General features: G+C 43.3%; 1 protein-coding gene across 3 annotated transcripts in view; it reads left to right on the top strand.

Moving 5' to 3' along the window:
• CPED1 (cadherin like and PC-esterase domain containing 1) overlaps positions 1-21,701 on the top strand; it is a 232,083-nt gene that overhangs the window by 104,452 nt on the left and 105,930 nt on the right. For all 3 annotated transcript variants that reach the window (XR_003998531.1, XM_030549097.1, XM_030549098.1), the window contains 5 exons: positions 2,149-2,208; positions 3,410-3,477; positions 3,856-3,900; positions 6,451-6,637; positions 8,084-8,252. Coding sequence is in view for 2 of the 3 variants with exons in the window: in XM_030549097.1 (XP_030404957.1) it covers positions 2,149-2,208; positions 3,410-3,477; positions 3,856-3,900; positions 6,451-6,637; positions 8,084-8,252 (529 nt within the window). In the remaining variant the exon portion in view is untranslated. The remainder of the gene's footprint in view (positions 1-2,148; positions 2,209-3,409; positions 3,478-3,855; positions 3,901-6,450; positions 6,638-8,083; positions 8,253-21,701) is intronic.

Consider the following 21,701-nt stretch of genomic DNA (forward strand, 5'->3'; position numbering starts at 1 on the left):
CAAGTCCCTGCCCCCCTGAGCATTGTGCAGACCAAGTCCCCCGCCCCCTCTGAGTGTTGCATCACGCAACCCAAGTCCCCGCTCCCCCGAGCATCAAGTTGCACTGCCCAAGTCCCCCGCTCCCCCCGAGCGTCGCACAGCGCCGCCCAAGTCCCTGCCCCCCCAACATGGCTCCACGCCTCCCAAGCCCCACCTCCCCCAGTGCTGCCCGGACGAACCAAAAAAAACAAAAACAAACCCTGATTGCCGCCCCATCCCGAGGTGCTGCCCCAAGCACATGCTTGGTAGGCTGGTGTCTGGAGCCAGCCCTGGCTAGAGCAGAGGGTTAGGGTGTGGGGTGTGTGTGAAAGCTCTGGCTAGGGGCTCTGGGGTGGGGCAGGGCTGGGGATGCGTTTGGGGTGCAGGCAGCCTGCTCTAGGAAGGGGCTAGAGAGGAGGACTCACCCCAGCCCTTTCCTTGCCAGCAGCAGCAGCAAGCTCTGGGGGAGTAGTCCCCCTTTCCCGCCCCCCCTTCCCACCCCCTCAGCAGCACACTCACCCCCACCAGTGTCCCTGCATGTGCTCCTAGGGCCCCTCTCAGGTCCAGGAATCTCCCTCACCTTCCCCATGGGTGCCGAGGGGTGCTGCATGCGCCTCTTCCACTGCTGTTGCCTCTGACTGTAGCCTCACTGGGGGTGGGGGATGGGCCTGCCTCCTTACCCAGCATGGGGCAGGAGTGGTGACTGGGGGTGGGGGGCTGTGCTGGTGGAGGGTCCCGCCGGAAAAGGGAAGGGTCTGAGGAGGAAGGGCAGGCTTAGAGTCAGTCTGCTCTGGCAGTCTATATGGGGGGTGCTAGGACCCGGCAGCAGCAATTGCTTCAGAAAGGCGGCATGGAGCTGCATGGAAGAGGCAGGGACGCTCTGCTCCCTTCAGGGCCCGGGGATGTGCATGGGGCCAGCAAGGGGGGGCTGAGGGACACATGGGAGAGGCTCAAGGGGGCCAAGGGGGAGACCCGGTCCCAAACATTGGTGGAGCTGGGCTCCTGGGCTCTGAATATTGCTGGTGCCCAGGCACCATGTGGATATATAACTTGCCGCCCATGGAATCAGGTGCAGGACCCATCTCTTGGTTTTGACAGACTTTTGTGGGAGAGATTTCTCAGATCCAGCATGGAATTTCTGGTCAAAACAGAGAGAGGCACCCACTGATAGCCAGGTGGTTAGAGCAATCACCTGGGATATGGGAGATCCAAGTTCACATCCTTGCTCCAAATCAAGCAGCGACTTGAACATGGATCTCTCAGGGAGTACCCTCATGAGTGTCTTTTTCTCTTACCAGAAATTCCATCCTCAACCTGAGAAACCTTCCGAATGAACGTTTAATTGAAGCCGATATGTTTCCGTGAAATTTTTCAGTTGTGACAAACTGGCATTTTCTCATGAAAAAATGTGGCCATGAGCAACCATGGACTCTGTCCCTTGTTGTTGCACTTACTTAATTGTCCTACACCTGTGTGGTCTGTGGGTATGTCTGCAGCAAAAAAAAAAAAAAAAGTGTGTTCTTAACTAGTATTAAAATAGCAGTGAAGACATGGCAACTTGACCTTTAACTTGGGTTAGCAGCTAGTTCAACCCCAGGCTCCCCTACATGTTCACTAACCCAAGTAAGGAACACACTTCTTTTCTGGCAGTGTAGAGATACCTACTATGTAAATGGCTATGAATGCTTGCAAACGGAAAAGATGTGAGTTAAGTTTCATCACAAGGCAGCCTGATTCAGCATTTTGTTTAAACTTTAAGCTTTCCTGAGGTTCATAGCCTTGATGAGTTTTCTTTATAGGGACTATTATCCTGGCTTTCAAAGATTTGGGCCAATTTTTTGATGGGCTCCTTAATTGTTCCCATTTATTGGCATATGCAAGATCTGTGGTTTCATGTACAAACTGGCAACTGCAAGATCAGCTACCCCTTATGGATGTGTAAATGGACAGTTAAGGAGGCTCACTGAAAAATTTCCTCGATTTAGATTTTGTATCTTACTGCTCATGAAACCAGAGAATGAAGACCCTACTGAAAGGCTTTTACTGGTTAGCATTACTCATCCAAATACCATCTTTTGCAATTTTAACATCCCTAGTGAAGTTAGTGAATTCTCTGCACTTCTTCTACAGGAAAATCAAGAAGAGTTCCAGAAACTCATCTAGGACCATCATGAAATGGTCAAAGCCCAGGTGAGAATGAACAAATAGTGAACTTGTAATGCCTATCATTACATCTGTGAACACCATCTCTGAAGGAGCCTGTGAATGCGAACAGCTGTAGGGCAGTTTCTGGGGAGAACAAGCCCAACACACATACACAGATCTGCTAAGTGCCGGCAGTAGGGAAATTAGTTGCCACATTTCCTATCTCAGTGGGATAATCCTGAATTCTTTGTGTTCTGATGTAAGACTGACAATGATTCATTTTAATGGTCCTTTCTGCAAGTCTCATTAAAACATTTGTGGGGGTTGGACACAAAGTAAGATTTCACCGTCTCCCCCCCCACACACACAGAAAGTGGATTTATGTCTTTTAAAATCATAAACTGATGAACAGTAGGCTTCTCTGGCAATGCAATTCTTCAAGAGGACTTCAAAGGGAATGTTTTTTGGGGAAACATACTACTCCTGCAAGGAGCCCCTTTGGATCTCTCCATCAGTCATTTCTCAGTGTCAGTCTAACACAGTGTTTGCATAGGGAAGAGTCTATTGTAAATCTACCTTGCCAGCCTCCAGTCATGTCCAAAAATGGATTTGACTCATTGTAAGAGGAAATCTGCTGAATTGACAAATTAAGAGTCGCTGACATATTCCTGAGTAGTTGCAGATAATTAGTCTTCATTTGGTAAAATAAGAATGTGTATGAATTCTAGCTTTAGGCATATAATTTCGTTTTGGATTTGCAAGTACATAGTCTAATATTACATTTGTCTACTTCATTCCAATGTATAAATCCATACTAACCTAAATTCAGTCATGTGCCAATTACTCAAGTCTTCACTTGTCTTAAAGAAATTGTTTTTGTACAAATTGTAACCTGAACTGCATATTAAAAATGGGTAAAAATGTAATGTACAAGCAATCTGAAAGCTTTTGTTCTTGGATACTCATCCCCTCTCAGTTCGCCCTCCCAATTAAGCTGCTTTCTTGAGATTCATTTCTGCTTTTCTTCCTCTGGGCTACTGTTTACTATGAGTGTGAGTTTTTCATCATAATAATTTCAGGTAAGATTGCTGGTATTGGGAATGTGAGTGCAAAAGGTGCATCTTTCTGTTCAGAAAACTACAGTACCATGCCTCATGCCAAGGGAGAGAGGAATTTTTAAAAAGTGTTTTCCATGGGTGCTGTTCCTCTCATTGATCTAGAAACATCTTTACTATTGCATTGATAGGAATTCTTTCCCAGAAAAAGAAGATGTTAAACAAAGAACTCCTTTCAACGTAATGAAAAATCATAAAGGTAGGACATCAGACTGGTTTACTTATAACATACCACATGCTTTTCCTGTTTGTTCCAAAAATCTGGGAACGTCTGTGGTTCAGATGAACTGATGTGTTTCTTACATTCGTGCTTTCCAGTTAGAAGGTTGTGGCTCATTTACTAAACATAAAAGGCCAAATTCTATCTGCCTAACTAGTGAAAGTTGTTCCATGGACTCCAGTGGGAGTAGAGCAGACAGCATATGGCCCAAACTGAAATGAATACAAATGTCCCCTTTTATTTTTATAATTCAGTTATGTGTGGGGGAAGAGGGTTGTTGTCTTTGTGTTCTGCAAATAGGGATTGCATGCAGTGTGTACAGGAGAACATAGTTAATTGTTTCTATTTGTCCTTTAGAATTGCATTTTTCCAATGAGACTAGAGAAAAGCATTGCAATCACGGTAAGTCAAGATCTATATCTTTGTACTGACAGAACATGTGAACTTTATGCAAAAGGTGGCACTGCTTTAACAAATTTTATATAGTGTGTATGCAACTTTCTTTAAGGAATGGAGTACCATTAGGCCTTTAATAATGAAACATGGTTTATTAAGTAGCCAGCATTTTTATGAATCCATCATTAATGAGTCAGCTATGCAAAGTAAACCTCAAGCACAAAGTTAGACATTGTTATGTTTATATTGTAATGTTAATATTCAAACATTCATTGATCTTAAAGCCCTTATGGTTTTTCTTCTGGTTATACCACTGACTGTCATGTAGTTTCTCCTTTTGCATACAGTTGTTCTTATGAAATGACCTTTTAAACTTTAAATTTTGGGGTGCTCAGCTATCATACAGGATATTAGTTCAGTGCTTAACCCTTCCTGATCAATAATATCTGTTCAAAAATACAATATTTTTGGTTCCTTTTGTAATGTAGAGTGAAATACTTAAATATAAAATTAAACACACACTCAATCGTTTTTTTCTTTCAACCTGCATTTACACGTGCTTCATATCTCTCCCTCACCACCATTAGCCATCCAGAATTCCATTCAACTACAAATATATCATTGTACAGGCAGACCTCTTTATTGCTATATCCAGGTGAAATAATGTGAGACCCAGAACAGTGCACACATGGCTGCAAGGACATTTGGCTTATTCAGGGGTACAGTCAGCTGAGTATCAGGCAAAAACACAAGAAAGCCTTAGGGTGTTGCAGAGCTGCTCAGGGGATGAAGAGATCATCTAAATGAGCTCCAGGCATCCCACACCTTAGAACATTATTACTACCTTTACAGGGTCCAGTGCTCTTTTCCCCTCTGCCTAACTGAGGCTGTATTGTCTCTGAGAGTTATTTTGGGAGAGGAAGACAAATTGCTGCTTAGGGGTGAAGAATTTTCAGCCCAATGGGCCTCATCTCCTCTCTGCTCCTCTCTAAGCTTGGAGTTCAGCCAGGAAGATGTCAGTTTTAGGCCAAGAACATTCCTAACCTGGCTGACTGACACCATGATTTCACCCCTCTCATAAGATTTTTCTTGAAAGGTACCCCTCCCTCCAGCTGCTGTAATTCTTAAGGCTATTAGTGATTTCTCGGGGAATAAGCATACATTCTGAAAGGATCTGTGCTTTCAGGGCCGCTCCAGGCACCAGCCCAGCAAGCAGCTGCTTGGGGCGGCCAACAGTGAGGGGTGGCACGTCTGGGTCTTGGGCGGCAATTCTGCAGCGGGTCCCTCACTCCCTCTCAGAGTGAAGGACCTGCTGCCGAATTGCCACTGAAGACTGAAGCAGCGGCAGTAGAGCTGCAGAACCCAATGGCTGCTTTTTTTTCTTTTTCTTTTTGCTGCTTGGGGCGGCAAAAATCCTGGAGCCAGCCCTGTGTGCTTTACACAGGCCACATAGCATCTTGGGGAACTCAGGAGTGCTTCTTATATCCTTTGAACACTTACTTTTCCTAAACCCTCTATGCTGTAGGTTATGAATATGACCTGTTCTCTGGGGAATCTAGCCCAAATTCTGCTCTCAGTGTAACTTTGGAGTAACAGCATTAACTCTATTTACAACAATGTTATCTGAGGACTGAATTTGTCCCTTTTGTGTTACTCTCCAGTTAAATTCACCCTCGTGGACAGGCCCACACAGGGCTCTATGAACTATTTAAGCCCCCTTAAACTGTGTATTAAGCTTCCAGATCTGCTCAGCTATTTGAGGGAAAGAGTTTACTGGCTGGAATGTTTGCAGAAGCAGCCAGTTATAATTGAATATTGGAGAACATTCAGAAAAAGCAGATTTTGAATTTGCAAACATGCCAGAAATCTGATTCTAACAGATCAGATTAAAATAGTTGCAAGAAACTTGTCACAGATGATCTACAGGCAAATAATAATTCACAGAAATCATTTGTCAGATAATGCAGAATAATGAGTGTGTTTGAGAAAATCATGATCTTTATGGATTGTCCACAAACAGAAAAGAGGTGCAATTTGTTGAATGAGGATTCTTTATAAATTATTGACCCTGTGTACAAATGACCCCATGAATCCGAATGTGACCCACGTGATCAGTTCTTATGAGCAGTAAGGGTGTTTCCAACAGATTGATTTTTTCCTGGCAACTACACGTATACATAAGCCCTGCACACAGGCTGGTACATACCTAAATTGGTTGTGAATTTCTGTCATTAAACTCATGTAAATTTCAATTAATCCATAGGAGACAGGATTTGCTGATCTTAAGCCTTAAACTTTCAATGCCTTATTCAGGCTTCTAGTTTTGTGACTCCTACTAAAGTCATTGGGCAGAAAATGGTAAAACCCCTGCACAGGTCAGAAAATTTACCCCAAGTTCCAATACAAAATCCATTAATGCCTTGCAGCAACAGACTCAACATAGCTATGAGTTAATAAATCTCACCTTTGATCATTTAACAGCCTGCCAGCAGTTACTTGTTATTTTAAAATGTCCGTATGTTTCACTGTTTTTTCTTTGATGCCTTCTTGGAACAGATAAAGATACCCTATCTCATATCAGGCAGATCTTCACTAGCCCGCCTTTGGACCTGAATCCTAAATTTAATCCAAAGAACAAAGAATACTACACTGAAGTCCCATTTGATGTGGTGACAGTGAAGATTGGAGCGGAACCCTCTAACTGTCAGTGCCAGGTGCACCTTGATGAGAGGAAAGGACCAAGGTATGGGGAAAAAATGATCCTGTAAGCACAGAGCTGATTCTTAATATTGGAGAAATGGCAAGGATGGCAGCCACCTCTCCATTTCCAAGAGAACAGAGTACCTAGGAATTAAGATTACAAAAGGAGATTTTAACGCCCAGACATTTGCTCCTTTAGATTTGTATTTGTTTATCAATATATTAAAGATGTATGCATTACAATCACAGTCACTGTTAAACTCCAATTAACAAACCCCCAAACTGTTAGAATCTCCTGCCAGCTTCTACGTAAAACTCTTCACACCACCAATGGTCTGAGGTAGATGAGGAGCATGGTTGTTGGTAAAATATTCAGGGCCCAAATTATACAGAGCTGTGTATAAGCTAAATAGCACTGGGTCTCATCAGTAATTGAACAGAAGATTTTCAAGGTGAACCCAGGAGCTGCTGGAAGCAGCAGTGGTGATTCACTTGGTACAGCCTTTCTGTCTTAGTCATTATAGGGCCAGCATCCCACCATGGTATAAGGAACCTATTGGAGGTGCTGTCTTTGGTGGTGTATAAAACGGAGGACCTGACCAGTTGTGGTCATTGAGGGTCTCCTGGTCCTTTCTGCAAAACTATGGGGGTTTGTCCTGGTATCCTGGCCAATATCTTCTATTATTAATCTAATACTCTTCCTGTGGTTTCTATTAGAGAAGTTATTCTTGATGTCTCATTACAAAAACAAAGCTAACACAAAACCCTGTCACAAAACAAAGCTAACACAAAATTTTGGATGTAGGCTGGCTGCCACAATACACCTCAGAGTTGCGTGCATGGAATGATTGATACACAAATAGACATGTATGCTATATAATGAGAGTTTTCAAAATACTTTGAGAGCCTTCTGAACGAAATAAGTTATATAAATATTTATTAAGAAGTAAAAGCATTTAAAGTTCAATTCTCTTAGTTTCAACCATTCTTAGATCACTGCAGAGCAAAAGCCTCTCCAGCACTGCTCTTGTCTATCATGTTGAATGGTTTATTTGGGACTCCATCATTCTTGTACAGTGCACAATTTTAAGGGCTAGCTAAAACTTTCAATCTCATTTGTCTCCCTCCTCACTTCATCACTAATTTGAAGTTGCCAGAAACTATTGTCCCTAGTTGCATCATTCACAATTTTCTTGTCATTGTTGCCTGACTGACTTGCCAACTCTGAAGCGCTCTCTCCTGTATAAGTTGCAAGCTAGAGTAATATCACATTTTTAGATTGTTTCTAGCACATTTTTGCTTTATTGCAAGATTTTTTTTAAATGCTTTTGCAAGCCATACTGTTATACATCTGAAACCATGGAAATAAACATTACTAATAGAAACCTTAAAAGCTGAGGTCCATGTAAATTGCAGAGAAAAGTACTGTTCAAATCTTGGCTGATTTAACATTGGGCCTATCACTTTCTATTGTTGTTTTCCCTTGCAGTGTTGCTAACTACCCCCTTGGCCTGGGAATTAATAAAATCACTATTCTAGTAACAGATAACTCGCATTCCAACTCCGAGGTTGTGAGCAGCTATAAAATCATTGTCTATCGAGAAGACCGCCCAAGTCTGCCTTTGTTTGAGGATTATATGGTGTGTGGTTTTGTGCAGGTACTGTTTGTTTTTTATTCAAATATACACTTTATATATTATATGGCCTGATTATGTTCTCTCTTACACTGGTGTAAATCAGAAGTAACTGAACTGAAGCCAGCATGGAACCTGTTTATATTAGAATGAGGTCCCCAAACTCTTTGGGAATTTTCAATCCATATTGTATAAAATAGGGGGATTATGAAGTTTTTTGGATACAAATATAAATTATACATCAGTACCTTTCATACTCTGTATGCATTGGAAAACTCCAAGCTAAGTTGCCATGACTTTGGTCAACTGAAATCCTACGTGCCACAATATTGTATCTTTCTTTGTAAGAAGCATCAGAGTTATCAGGACAGTAAAACAGACGTAGTAGAGTTTCTGTAGCTATGATCATCTGTGGAGTTGATGGCAATGTTTTCATCGTTATGATTGTGATTATGTATTCATTTAGTCTTTGCTTAGTGCTGACAGTGGGATCAGTTCTGGTCAAGATACAGATGTCAAAACGATTTATGAATGAAAAATGTATAGTCAAGAAGACAAACATATAAAGTGAAAACACATGGGGGAGGCCAAAGGAAGGAATGACCTTAGCTTAGGTTTTTTAAAGTGTGTGTGTGTGTGTATGCAAATGCATTATATCTGTATGCAAAGACATATTGTATGCAAATATATATATAATGTATATATGGATCCTTATAGAAGCATTGAGCCTTTGGAAGGGATCTGAATGAAGAAAATCTTAGGGTCTGGCACACTGCAGCTGGAAGGACATTTCATACATAGGGCTCAGCATAAAAGATGGGAGTAGGAAAATTAAAATAAAGGGGCACTGAGGTTTCATTATTAGTGGAGCAAAGGTGGTAAAGGAGAACGTGATAGGGTATGAGATCTGAAATGTAGGCCAGGACAGCTTTGTGCAGGTCTTTGAAGGCTGAGCACTACAAGTTAAAACTTGATATGATGGGGACGGGAAAATCAGTGGAGAGATTCCAAGAGGGAAGTGACAATTGGCAAGGAAGATAACTTTATTTGTGAAGTTTTGAATAGAATGAAGAGTGGGGAGGTCTTATGGGGAACCCAGGGAGAGTATTTCAATAGTGCTAAATTATATTATCACAAGCAGGCAGGATTGTAAGCCAGAGGGCTTTATTAAACTCAGCATTGTGGGCTCACACACTGCCATTTCTATTTGTGTCATAAAACTTCTTGACTTACACCAAATATCCCCCTTATAAAACCTGATTCTTTTTCTCCAGTTTTTCTCAACATACTACAGAAGAAGTTCAAGTAATCAAAGTGAGAGCTGACACAAGTTTTAGATTTTTGGGACAGAAAACGGTGTAATTAAAAAAAAAGGTAGTGTGAAGAAAAAAGCAACAAAGCTTGCAACAGCAGCAAGGAGAGGTTTTTATAGATTCATAGATTAGGGCTGGAAGGGACCTCGAAAGGTCATTGAGTCCAGTCCCCTGCCCTCATAGCAGGATCAAATACTGTCTAGACCATCCCTGATAGACATTTATCTAACCTACTCTTAAATATCTCCAGAGATGGAGATTACACAACCTCCCTAGGCAATTTATTCTGGTGTTTAACTACCCTGACAGTTAGGAAATTTTTCCTAATGTCCAACCTAAATCTCCTTGCTGCAGTTTAAGCCCATTGCTTCTTGTTCTATCATTGGAGGCTAAGGTGAACAAGTTTTCTCCTTCCTCCTGATGACACCCTTTTAGATACTTGAAAACTATCAAGTCCCCTCTCAGTCTTCTCTTTTCCAAACTAAATAAACCCAATTCTTTCAGCCTTCCTTCATAGGTCATGTTCTCAAGACCTTTAATCATTCTTGTTGCTCTTCTCTGGACCCTCTCCAATTTCTCCACATCTTTCTTGAAATGTGGTGCCCAGAACCGGACACAATACTCCAGTTGAGGCCTAACCAGCGCAGAGTAGAGCGGAAGAATGACTTCTCGTGTCTTGTTCACAACACACCTGTTAATGCATCCCAGAATCACGTTTGCTTTTTTTGCAACAGTATCACACTGTTGACTCATATTTAGCTTGTGGTCTACTATGACCCCTACATCCCTGTCTGCCATACTCCTTCCTAAACAGTCTCTTCCCATTCTGTATGTGTGAAACTGATTGTTCCTTCCTAAGTGGAGCACTTTGCATTTGCCTTTATTAAACTGCATCAGGTTTACCTCAGACCATTTCTCCAATTTGTCCAGATCATTTTGAATTATGACCCTGTCCTCCAAAGCAGTTGCAATCCCTCCCAGTTTGGTATCGTCTGCAAACTTAATACACGTACTTTCTATGCCAACATCTAAGTTGTTGATGACAGTCGTAGGTTGTCAGTGTTGTTGGGAAATTGTGTAGTTGGCAGTAATAAAGTCAGTCCACAGGGTCCTTAAAAAACAATATCATCAATGCAAATGTATGGCAAAATTCTCTTCTCTGATTCTTATATGTAACCAGTGCAAAATATCCTATAAACCCATGCTACAGGTTGAAGGGGACAATTTTGTTCTCAGATTGAAATCATATCTAGTCCCAGAGGAGAGTCTCTGATATGGAACCAGAGTTCAGCCTGGCATGTTCAGAGATATAATAACCAAATCTTCACTGAGCTTAACATCTATGTGTCTAATCTAATCTGTTGCTTTATATCATGTACCCGCATCATGAAACCCAGGCACTGTTTCCATGAAGGTGAATTATGGCGGCTAGTGTTCCACACATTTTGAATTCATTTGCTGTTGGAGCTTTTGTATAGTTTTCAGGAAATCCAGTGATGCTATAGGAATGAGCAACTGACTGCAGAATATAGTTACTCTTTCAGTAACTAAAAACTGGTATGTAGTCTTGAAATAAGTTTAAATGCACAAGTGATATAAAAGGTGTGGAAGTGGGTCTATCAGTTTTCTTGATGTATAGTAGTGCCAATTTTCATAAATCCTACTTGCCTGAATTAAAGCAGTGATGTACTTTTATAAGTGATAAGGTTAGGGAGCAAATTATAGTCAGGAGAGGATTAAGAGTTGCTTCATGAGATCTAAGCCCACACAGCATTTGAAGGTGGCCCAGTGACTTGCCTGATGTCAATAGTGAATTGGAGTAAAACAGGAGAGCAGCAGTGGGAGGGGTATGTCATATGCTCCTTGGAAACCAGAATTGGCTATGAAGATGAGAAAAGTCACTCCTATCACCCAATCTTGAGCATATATCTGGTTCCAGGAATAGGAATTTGTGCTAATGTATGTTCTCCCACATTACAATTTACACTGTTGTTAATGTTTAATTTTAGTATGTATGTGCCCTCATGCCATATCTTTGAAGCACTGTTGAGAGATCTGGAATGCTTAAAATGAAAAGTGCTGTATAAGTTCCTTTTGCTTGAACTGCATTTGTATACTCATATGTGAAAAGCTTTTTCCTAATTGAATGTATCATGTAATTGTTCAAAGCTATGGAGGTCTTTAATAACTAAAAGTAAATATGAGATGAAAAGCATTTTTGAGGTATCTAATGGGGATTCTGAAGATGCAGCATGTGATTTTAAAGTAACATTTCTTTTTAGGTATGTTGAAGGGAAATATTTCAGAAACTATCTTATTAAATCTAAAAAACCCAAAGTTATTAGGTATGTTGAAGGGAAATATTTCAGAAACTGTCTTATTAAATCTAAAAAACCCAAAGTTATTAAGGTTTCAAAGTGAAGGTAAAAATGTCACTGTAAAAATGCCAAGATATTGCATTTCCTTTTTGCTTCATCCGTATTTGCTAGACAAACACTCTTTTGTTTATGATGATTTATTGATAGGAAACATATTTTAAGTGCTCCAAATATTATAATTACATTACACACACAGGCAGCATTTGTTGTAGTCACTGTTCAATGGCTTCCATGCTTGTTCTCTTAGTAACCAGACACCTGTTCCAGAAGCAAAAGGATAAATACACCGTGAACTGATGGATTCTTCTTTGGATACTTGACTATGCAGAACTGGGATCATGCCTAGGAAGAAAAAGGTCAATGACAGTGGTATGGTCTTTCTCACAGTAGGCTTCAGTTAGAATTCTTATCCAGAAACTTTTTTTAAAACTTTCTTTTATGTTTAATCCCGTTAGGATATTCAGGTTTCACTGCAAGCTGATACCATGATGAAGGTTACAATACAAAGACAGAGCTAGAGATGTTGTTTCCAGTCTTCTAACAATTCTCATGCATCTGAGTAATCCTGGATTAAGTTCAAGGCTATTCAGTTAAGAAGTGTGTGGTTCCGAGCCTCACATTCCCTCGCAGTACCAAATTATTGTCCTTTCTCCTTATTGACAGCAGCCATAATATCCTCATTAAAACCAAATTAGTAGGGGATAAACTGTGGAGTCACTGCAGCACATTAAGAGGCTTTGCATCTCTTTTATTTGCATTCTGCTCTCCTGCAATGCTACATTGCCTGTAAATGAAAAGCTTGTTGGTTTGTTTTTGTTTGTAATTTCATTTTATTGTTGACAACATTCAAAGTATTTGAATTTGGTTGCAGTGGCATCATTGCTATATTCCTAATGGCTTTGTAATCTCTATGTAGGCAATGTACAAAAAGAGCAAGTGAAATCAATAGGTTGTTTCCATGAGACAGGGATACCACTATAACCCCCATACAACAGAGCCTAACGTTAGTTATGAGCTGTCATAATGGTCAGAACTAATGTATGGAAATAACCAGTGTATCCCTCCATTTATTATGTTGTGCATTATCTTTAAAACACATAGCGATTTATTTATGTATTAGAGTAAAATATTTTTAATGTTAATTACCTCTTTCATTTTTAATACTGATGTAACTAGAGTCCTGGACAGTTACTGGTGACATGCAAAGGTTAGAAGCCTCTCTGTGATGCCCTGAAAATTTATATCTACAGTATCATGTGTGACAAAGTTCCTCCCCTACCTTGATGGGTCCTGCGTTTATTTGGCAGATTTGCTCACCTCAGTGATCTTCCCCACAGTCTGGGTCAGCTTCTCCTGTGTCTGATCAGGAGTTGGGAGGTTTGGGGGGAACCCAGGCCCGCCCTCTACTCTGGGTTCCAGCCCAGGGCCCTGTGGATTGCAGCTGTCTATAGTGCCTCTTGTAACAGCTGCATGACAGCTACAACTCCCTGGGCTACTTCCCCATGGCCTCCTCCAAACACCTTCTTTATCCTCACCACAGGACCTTCCTCCTCGTGTCTGATAACGCACACTCTCTCACTCTCAGCTCCTTGCACCTCTTGCTCCTAGCTCCTCACATGCACTTCCTCTCCTCTGTCTCCCCCCTCCCTGACTGGAGTGAGCTCCTTTTTAAACCCAGGTGCCCTGATTAGCCTGCCTTGATTGGCTGCAGGTGTTCTAATCAGCCTGTCTGCCTTAATTGGTTCTAGCAGGTTCCTGATTACCCTACTGCAGCCCCTGCTCTGGTCACTCAGGGAACAGAAAACTAATCACCCAGTGACCAGTATATTTGCCCTCTACCAGACTCCTGTACCCCACTGGCCTGGGTCTGTCACATATGTTAATATTTTCTGTGCATGTTCATTTCCCTAATAACATTAGCTATTCTTTTTTGGTTTTGTGCTGAAAATAATGAGCAGCCAATACACTATTTGCTAGTTACAGTGTATCATTATCCCTGTCCCTACATTTCTGTGAAACATAATCATACAATAAAGAATTAGTACCGTACAGTGGTTCCATTAAGTAAGTTTCTACTAATTGGAAAGTTTTTACTGGAATGAGAGAGATTTCCTATATTTATAATGGGAAATAGCAGCAGGATCAGTAAAATCTTTCCAAATGGTAGAATCTTCTTAAGTGCACCCATTGTATATAGATGCTGTTATATCATATCAGTTTAGCAATATATAACCCTATTTACTTGTATCTGTTTACTGTAACTCATATAGCATGATAAGTCTAGTAGGTAGGGTTCATGCAATATGATACAGTGATTACAGCTATAGTGGTTATACAACACTAGACGCTTTCAGAAACACACTATGGGGGCAGACCTCCCCTTTGAAATCATCTGCAAAACTCCCATTGGCTTGAATGGGCCCTAAGAATAATAGTACCTAGCTCTTACACAGCACTGCCTGTACAAAGCAAGTGAGTACATTTGTAAATTCATCAAAATCATTTTGGTTGTTATGTTAGGTAATTAAAATATGTATATTTCATTGTCTGTCCAACCAGAGAATTACCTGGCAGGGCAGTGTGTTTTGCTACATTTTAAATGAAGCGTGCTTGTACAGATAGACAACATAACCAAGTCAGATATATAAATCAACAATAATACTTCTCACTGAACACCTTTCAGTTGAAGTTCTCAAAGTGCTTTGCTAATATTAATTCCCACAACAACCTTGTGAGATAGACAGGAGTATTATCCCCATTTTGCAGAGAACTTATCTGAGGTATAGTCAGACTCAGGCCTGGTCTACACTACACAGTTAGGCCAACCTAAAGCAGCTTATGTCATAGAATCATAGTTAGTTTCCACCCCCTAAATCTGTGATGGTGCCCTGGTGAGCCAGGAGTGGCCAGAGGGCTGCAGGAGGGCGTGGGCTCTGGCAAGATTTAGTCCTCGTGTGACAGGGTGAAGCCTGCCTTGAGCACATGCCCAGCAGCAGCACAGAAGTAAGAGTGGCAATATACCATGCCACCCTTCCTTCTGCGCTGCTGGTGGCAGTGGCATTACCTTCAGAGCTGGGCCAGCACCCACCTTTATCAGGCCACTGTGCCAGTGCTTAACATGTGCCAGGGCTGAGCTCTGGCCCAGAGGTGATTGCAGGGCGAGGGGGAAGCCCAGGGAGCCCAGGGAGCCCATGGGGGCCAGGGTTGATGGGGGCAAAATACAATTTTGCCCAGAGCACCATATTCATTAAGGTCGACCCTGACCATTGTTTTCCTCATCACCTTCACCAGTGGCCATTATTCTGGTACCTCCCAAGGGCTCCCTCCTACTGCCCACAGGCTGGGATGCAACTTTTATAATATGTTACGCCGGGAGTAGGCAACCTATGGCACGGGTGCCTAAGGCGGTGCTCAAGCTAATTTTCAGTGGCACTCACACTGCCCTGCCACCAGTCCAGGGGGGTCTGCATTTTAATTTAATTTTAAATGAAGCTTCTTAAACATTCTGAAACCTTATTTACTTTACATACAACAATAGTTCAGTTATATATCATAGACTTATAGAAAGAGACCTTCTAAAAACATTAAAATTGCCATGCAAAACCTGAAATCAGAGTGAATAAATGAAGACTTGGCACACCACTTCCGAAAGGTTGCCGACCTCTGTTTTACACTAACACCCCTATATCTAATGCATGTTCAGTAGGGTTTTTTTCCCCCTTTTTCTTATGTATATTTCCTCATCCTACTAATGCTGAGGTGTCCTCCTTTTATAAGTTAGTATATTGATACATGTAACTGCCATTTCAGCTCATGATCCTATCGATCATCCTTTGATATAGTGGATTTGTGGTTATTACTGCAATATTCCTTGCAGTAGCACTAGTTGTTTTAGATCGTATTATCCTTGTTTTGTTAGGTGGTTTCACCTGTATCTTTGAGTTTTCTGTGTAACATTTTCCGCTTCTCAGGAAGTAACATGCAGAGGGTGTGATCCTGTGTGGAATATAGCATCATCACTGTTACAGTTAAGAGCCTGCATGTGCCCTGGAACTAGTGTGTAAATAGACTGCTGGAAAGGATGGGCAAGGAATAACCTGCCACATCTTTACGGTTTTGGATGATCTGGGACCAAGAGTAACAATATGCTGAATATTCAGTGACTTTTCTATTGCTCACTGATGACTGAGGTGTCATCAGCTAACTCATTTCACTTAGGATCAGCAGCCAGAGAAAGGATTAACTCGCTTAGCTCATTTGTTACTTTAAAAAGAGATCCTTTCGTATAAGGTTTTAGTCTCCTTTTTTGGGAGGCATCCTTTCCCCAACCTCCCCACACTCAGCTGTGGCAGGAAGCGGAGCGACGTGGCCCCAACCCGAGCTCCACTTTCCTTGTCCCCACCCCTGTGTCGCTGGGGGTGGAGGTGGAGAAAGGTCCCACACTCACCAATAATCTGTGCTACTAATTTGGACTCAGACAGAATCACATCTCATTGTTCATGAATCTGTTGAATGTCATTGATATGACTTTCAGCGTTATCCCTCTCAACATCAGGAGTAGCATTGCATGCTTCAATTACCAGATTAGTTTGGTGGATCATTGTAAGTAGCTTCATCCACAAAGATGACATCAGAATGCATTTCAAATTTGGACATACACTGAAGTTCAGTTTGAGACTGTGCAGTGAGATTGAGAGATTCAAGCTCGTTTAAAGCCTTTCTCACTGAATTCAAATGCTGCACAACTGGTTGAACACCATCAGTCCATGCGGACCATCTAGTTTTGGACATCCCATGCAGTGAAACAGGAAGATATTGCTTCAGAATTTCCCACCTTTGGACTGCTACTGAAAAGACTGTACATTTGCTGAACAGTTCCAAAGTAAGTAATTGCCTCCTTGCATGATTCAGCACAGTAAACACCTACAAGGTTTAGTGTGTGGCTTCCACAGCTGGAGAAAATACAGTTTGAATTATGCTCAAGCAGAACAGCTTGTACACCTTTGTACTTCCCAGTCATATTAGATCCATTGTCATAGGCTTGACCAATGCAGACTTGAAAATCTAACTTAACCTTCTAGAATTGCTAGTATTCTGGCAGCATTTTCTTTTCTTGTGAAATTATCAATCAAAATAAACCTTCCTTCAATTGAAAATGTTGAGCTGTCTACAATCTTACCATATTGAATAACCATAGTAGTCTGTTCCTTGTGAGAACAATCTGGAGTGGCATCAACAAAGATTGAAAATAACTTGGCATTTCAAATCTCATCAAGAATTGTTGTTTATACGAATGACCCACATAGCTCAATAAACTCGTTTTGTATGTGTGTGGGGAGATAATGGACTTGCATGCAATTTTGACTCTTGTGATTCTCAAAGACATTTAACATGCTCTGATAAAAGTGGATCATATTTGCTGAGGAGCTCAACTATGCCTAGAAAGTTTCCATTTGCACGATCACCAGTATGTTGACTGGAACCAAAGAAAGCCAATCCCAACTCAGAAAAAAGGGTAACATTCAGTATGCGCTCAAGCAGTTTTTTCCAGTTGTTAGTTTCTGTAGAAAGAGTCAAGAGTAAATTCTCAACTAACTTTCAGCTAATGCTGATTTCCATGCAACATAGTTTTCTTGGCATGAAGTTGAATTCTCATGTGTTGGTATTTGGTCTTTCATCTTCTTCCAACCTCTGTTGATGCTCCATCCTGACTGATCAGAGAGAATTGATTCATTTGCGGAATTTGTGTTCAAAACGAAGCAGGGTGCACAGTACGGAGATCGTTTTTCCATGCTCCAGCATAACCAGTCTCTTGTGCAGGTCTCACCATTTGGAAGAGTTTTTGTCAGAGGACGAGTAGGGAAAGCATGATTATCAGAATCTTGTGGAATGTTACTTGGAATTTCAAGACAACTAATTTCAAGAAAAGATTGCATTTGGGCAGCATTGCTCTTGTCAATAATTCCAATGTCAGTCACAGTCAAACCTGTAGTACAAACCTGTAGTACTCATGAATTGCTCTTGCTGTGTAAGAGCTACATTTTTCTGTTGCTGTTGAGTTTCTTGATCATACACAGGATCTTCTGCTGCATCTGTTACTGTTGGCACATCTTCTTGACTTCTGTCCTCATGTTCAGGTATTGGCAATGAAATATATAGTTGTGGAGTTTTCATTAGCTATAGCATTGTTTGTTGGGTAAGGTATGTTTTCCTGTGGTTTGAGAAATGAAGTTATTGTCTTTGTGCTCTTAAATGCTGCTTCACTCAGTTGTTTTCGCCGTCTCTTGCTTGCACCACTTTCAAATCTCCTCTTCATAGTGATCTATCTGGTCAATATGTAGCCTATCCACACTTGAAATATTCTGCTGTAAATAAGTAGCTTATCTGCACTTGAAATCTTCTACTGTAAACGTGTACACAAATACTGAATGGTACACAAATGCTGAAAAGACTTAAAACAAAGGAATATTAATTAAGAACACAAAATGAAACAGTCAGACAGGTTATTATCCTTATCACTGAATCAAAACTCAAGCACACAAGGTATAATATAACAGGCTGAGTTGAAGACAAAGGGATGACGTATATATAGTAGACATAGACACAGATACAGGCAGAGGGATAACGTCCAAAAATTTCAAAAGTGTCCTCTCAAAATTCACTGTACAACATTGTTCTCACAAATTTTCACCTTGAATCTGGGCCTATAGACTATGAAAGCCTGTGATGGTGGCCAGTCACCTCTTTTAGCTACCATATGAAGATGATGAGGAGGAATTCTCACACATAAAGAATTCCTTAGTCAACTAGATGTAAAACTATAAAGACACTAAAATGTAGCAATTCTCTAGCAATTCTCTAGCTTTCAAAACATGATCCAGCACCAACCACTAGTAGTGGCTTGTTTATATAATCAGTTGATCTGAGAGGACACATTCATCACGGTCTAATCTTGTGCCATCAGAACCAATATATTTTTATTAATATTTATGAAAAAAATAACTCTTTAATATGATAATCTATATCAGTTAACAAAAAAATTGTTTTTACCAAATCATATCTCTTATTTACTTAAATTTGGAGCTCTAAGCTGAGAGAGTATCACATTTTGGTCCGATAGGGATGCTCATAAAAACAAGTTGCAAAAGATATCAAATGCCAAAAAATGAATGTGTCTAAATTTGAGGCCCCCATTTAAGCTTGAGGCCCAGATCAAATGGCCCTCCTACCCCCTCCTACTCCAATTGACCCTGGTCAGAGCACAACAGTGCCCCTCCATGCTCCCTTTCTCCCAGGGCCGGTGCAAGGATGTTTCGCACCCTAGGTGAAACTTTCACCTTGCGCCTCTCCCCACCCCCGCGGCAGCTCCCCCACTCCGCCCTGAGGCACCCCTCCCGCCCCAGCTCACCCCTGCTCCATGCTTGAGCACGAGCGCCCCGAGCACACTGTGGCTGCTTCACTTCTCCCACTTCCCAGGCTTGCGGCGCCAATCAGCTTAGGCGCTGCAAGCCTGGAAGGTGGGAGAAGTGAAGCAGCCATGGCATGCTCAGGGAGGAGGTGGGGCAGGGGTGAGCTGGAGCGAGGAGTTCCCCTGTGTGCTGCCCCCCCCTTTCTTGCTGCAGGCGGCCCTCCCCGCGCTCCTCTGCCCCAGCTCGCTCTGCCTAAATGCCAGCGGTGACCAGGGTGGCCGAAGATCTGGCTGCCACGGTCGCTGCTGAAGAAAATGGCGCCTCCCAAATCCTAGTGCCCTAGGCAGCCGCCTAGGTTGCCTAAATGGTTGCACCAGCCCTGCTTTCTCCTAACCACAACCCCTGCACAGGGCCGGCTGTAGGAAGTGCGGGGCCCAATTCGAATATTTTCGGCGGGGCCCTGGCAGGGATGACTTAAAAAAAAAAGTGGAAAAAAAAGCCTTTCATTTCTTTCATGTATTATTTACTTTCCATAACTATATAAATAATAAAATTATATATTATGTATATTGCATCATATATGCTGTTGATTGGTTATTAATGACTGCCGTTTCACATGTGTGGGTCCCAGCTGCTCCCTGCCCCCCTCATTGAAGCAGTGTGCAGGGTTACTGCCCTGGGAACTGCAGGGCACAAGTGGACATGGGGCTGGCTGCAGGCAGGGCAAGGGGTACAGGACTGGTTGGAGATAGGGGGCGTGTGGGGTGGGCTGGCTTCAGGCAGGGCCGTGGGGGGATGCAGCAGGGGTTGGCAGGGCTGGAGACAGAGGAGTGTGATACTGGCTGGCTTCAGGCAGGGGGGTGCAGCAGGGGTTTGCCGGAGACAGGGCAAGGTGTGCAGGGCTGGTGCAGGCAGCAGTGTGTGTGGGGCTGGCTGGCTTTGGGCAGGGCCATAGGGGTGTGTGGCAGGGGTTGACTGGAGACACCGCAGGGGGTTTGACAGGGACTGTCTGTGGGCACGGGGTGCAGAGCTGGCTGCAGGCGGGGAGAGCGGGGCTGGTGTGAGCAGGGCAGGGGGTGCAGCAGAGGAAGCTGGAGCCCCAGCCCTTTAAATAGCCCCCAAGCTCCCTGCTATCCCAGGGCTTTGGGGGCTATTTAAAGGGCCTGGGGGTCCCCTGCTTCTACCCTGCCCTGGACCTTTTAAATAGCCGCGGGAGCCCTGGGGAATGCATCGGGGTGGCTGGGCTCTGGTGGCTATTTAAAGGACCGGGGTGGCAGAGGCAGGCAACTGGATCCCTGACCCTTTAAATAGCCCCCGGAGCCCCTCACTACCCCAGGGCTCTGGAGGCTATTTAAAGGCCCGGAGCTCCAGCCAGGAGAGCAGAGTCGCGGGGCTTGCCATGCTCCTGCCGGGGCTCCAGTCGGGAGAGCGGGGCTTGCCGCACTCTGGCCGGGGCTCCAGCCAGAAGAGTAGGGCCTCGGGGCTTGCAGTGCTCTGGCCGGGGCTCCAGCCAGGAGAGCGGGGCTTGCCGCGCTCCGGCCGGGGCTCCAGCCAGGAGAGCGGGGCCGCGGGGCTTGCCGCGCTCCGGCCAGGGCTCCAGCCAGGAGAGTGGGGCCATGGGGCTTGCCGCGCTCCGGCTGGGGCTCCAGCCGGGGCTCCAGCCAGGAGAGCAGGGCCTCGGGACTTGCAGCACTCCGGCCGGGGCTCCAGCCAGGAGAGTGGGGCCTCGGGGCTTTCAGCGCTCCGGCTGGAGCTCCAGCCAGGGCCGCGGGGCTTGCTGCGCTCTGGCTGGAGCTCCAGCCGGGAGAGCGGGGGTTGCCGCACTCCGGCTGGGGCTCCAGCCAGGAGAGCGGGGCCGTGGGGCTTGCGCGCTCCCGCCTGCACTTCGCTCAAGAGAGCGGGACCACGGAAGACCCCTGAGCAGATCGCAGCCAGGGACCCGGGGTAAGTTTAAAAAAAAAAAAGTGTCTAAGGCGCGGGGCCCAATTCCTGGGAATCGGGCGAATCGGCCTAAAGCCGGCCCTGCCCCTGCACCAGGGACAGTGGTCACATAGAAATTGATTGTCACCTTTACACCAGGGGATTTCCCAGATCCTACAGTCTCTCAGGTCTTTGTCAGAGGGGTTGGTCTCAAAATCTTTATGAAAGTAAAACACAATTTCACCAGACAAATGAAGAAAGTATTTCACTTTTCCGTAATTGTACTGATGGGTCTGTTTTGAAAATCTGCTTCATTCCAGCTCTGTCCTCAAATTGTGGTAGGGGCAAGAGGCTTTACAAAGCTTACTTGTTTCCCAGCATTCTTTGCTCCAAGCTATTCTCATGGTTCTGAAAGCAAGTCTGAGAGAGGCTGGTTTGAGTCGCCTACCTTGC

Source organism: Gopherus evgoodei, chromosome 1 (genome assembly GCF_007399415.2).
Source record: "Gopherus evgoodei ecotype Sinaloan lineage chromosome 1, rGopEvg1_v1.p, whole genome shotgun sequence".
Taxonomy (NCBI): domain Eukaryota; kingdom Metazoa; phylum Chordata; order Testudines; family Testudinidae; genus Gopherus; species Gopherus evgoodei.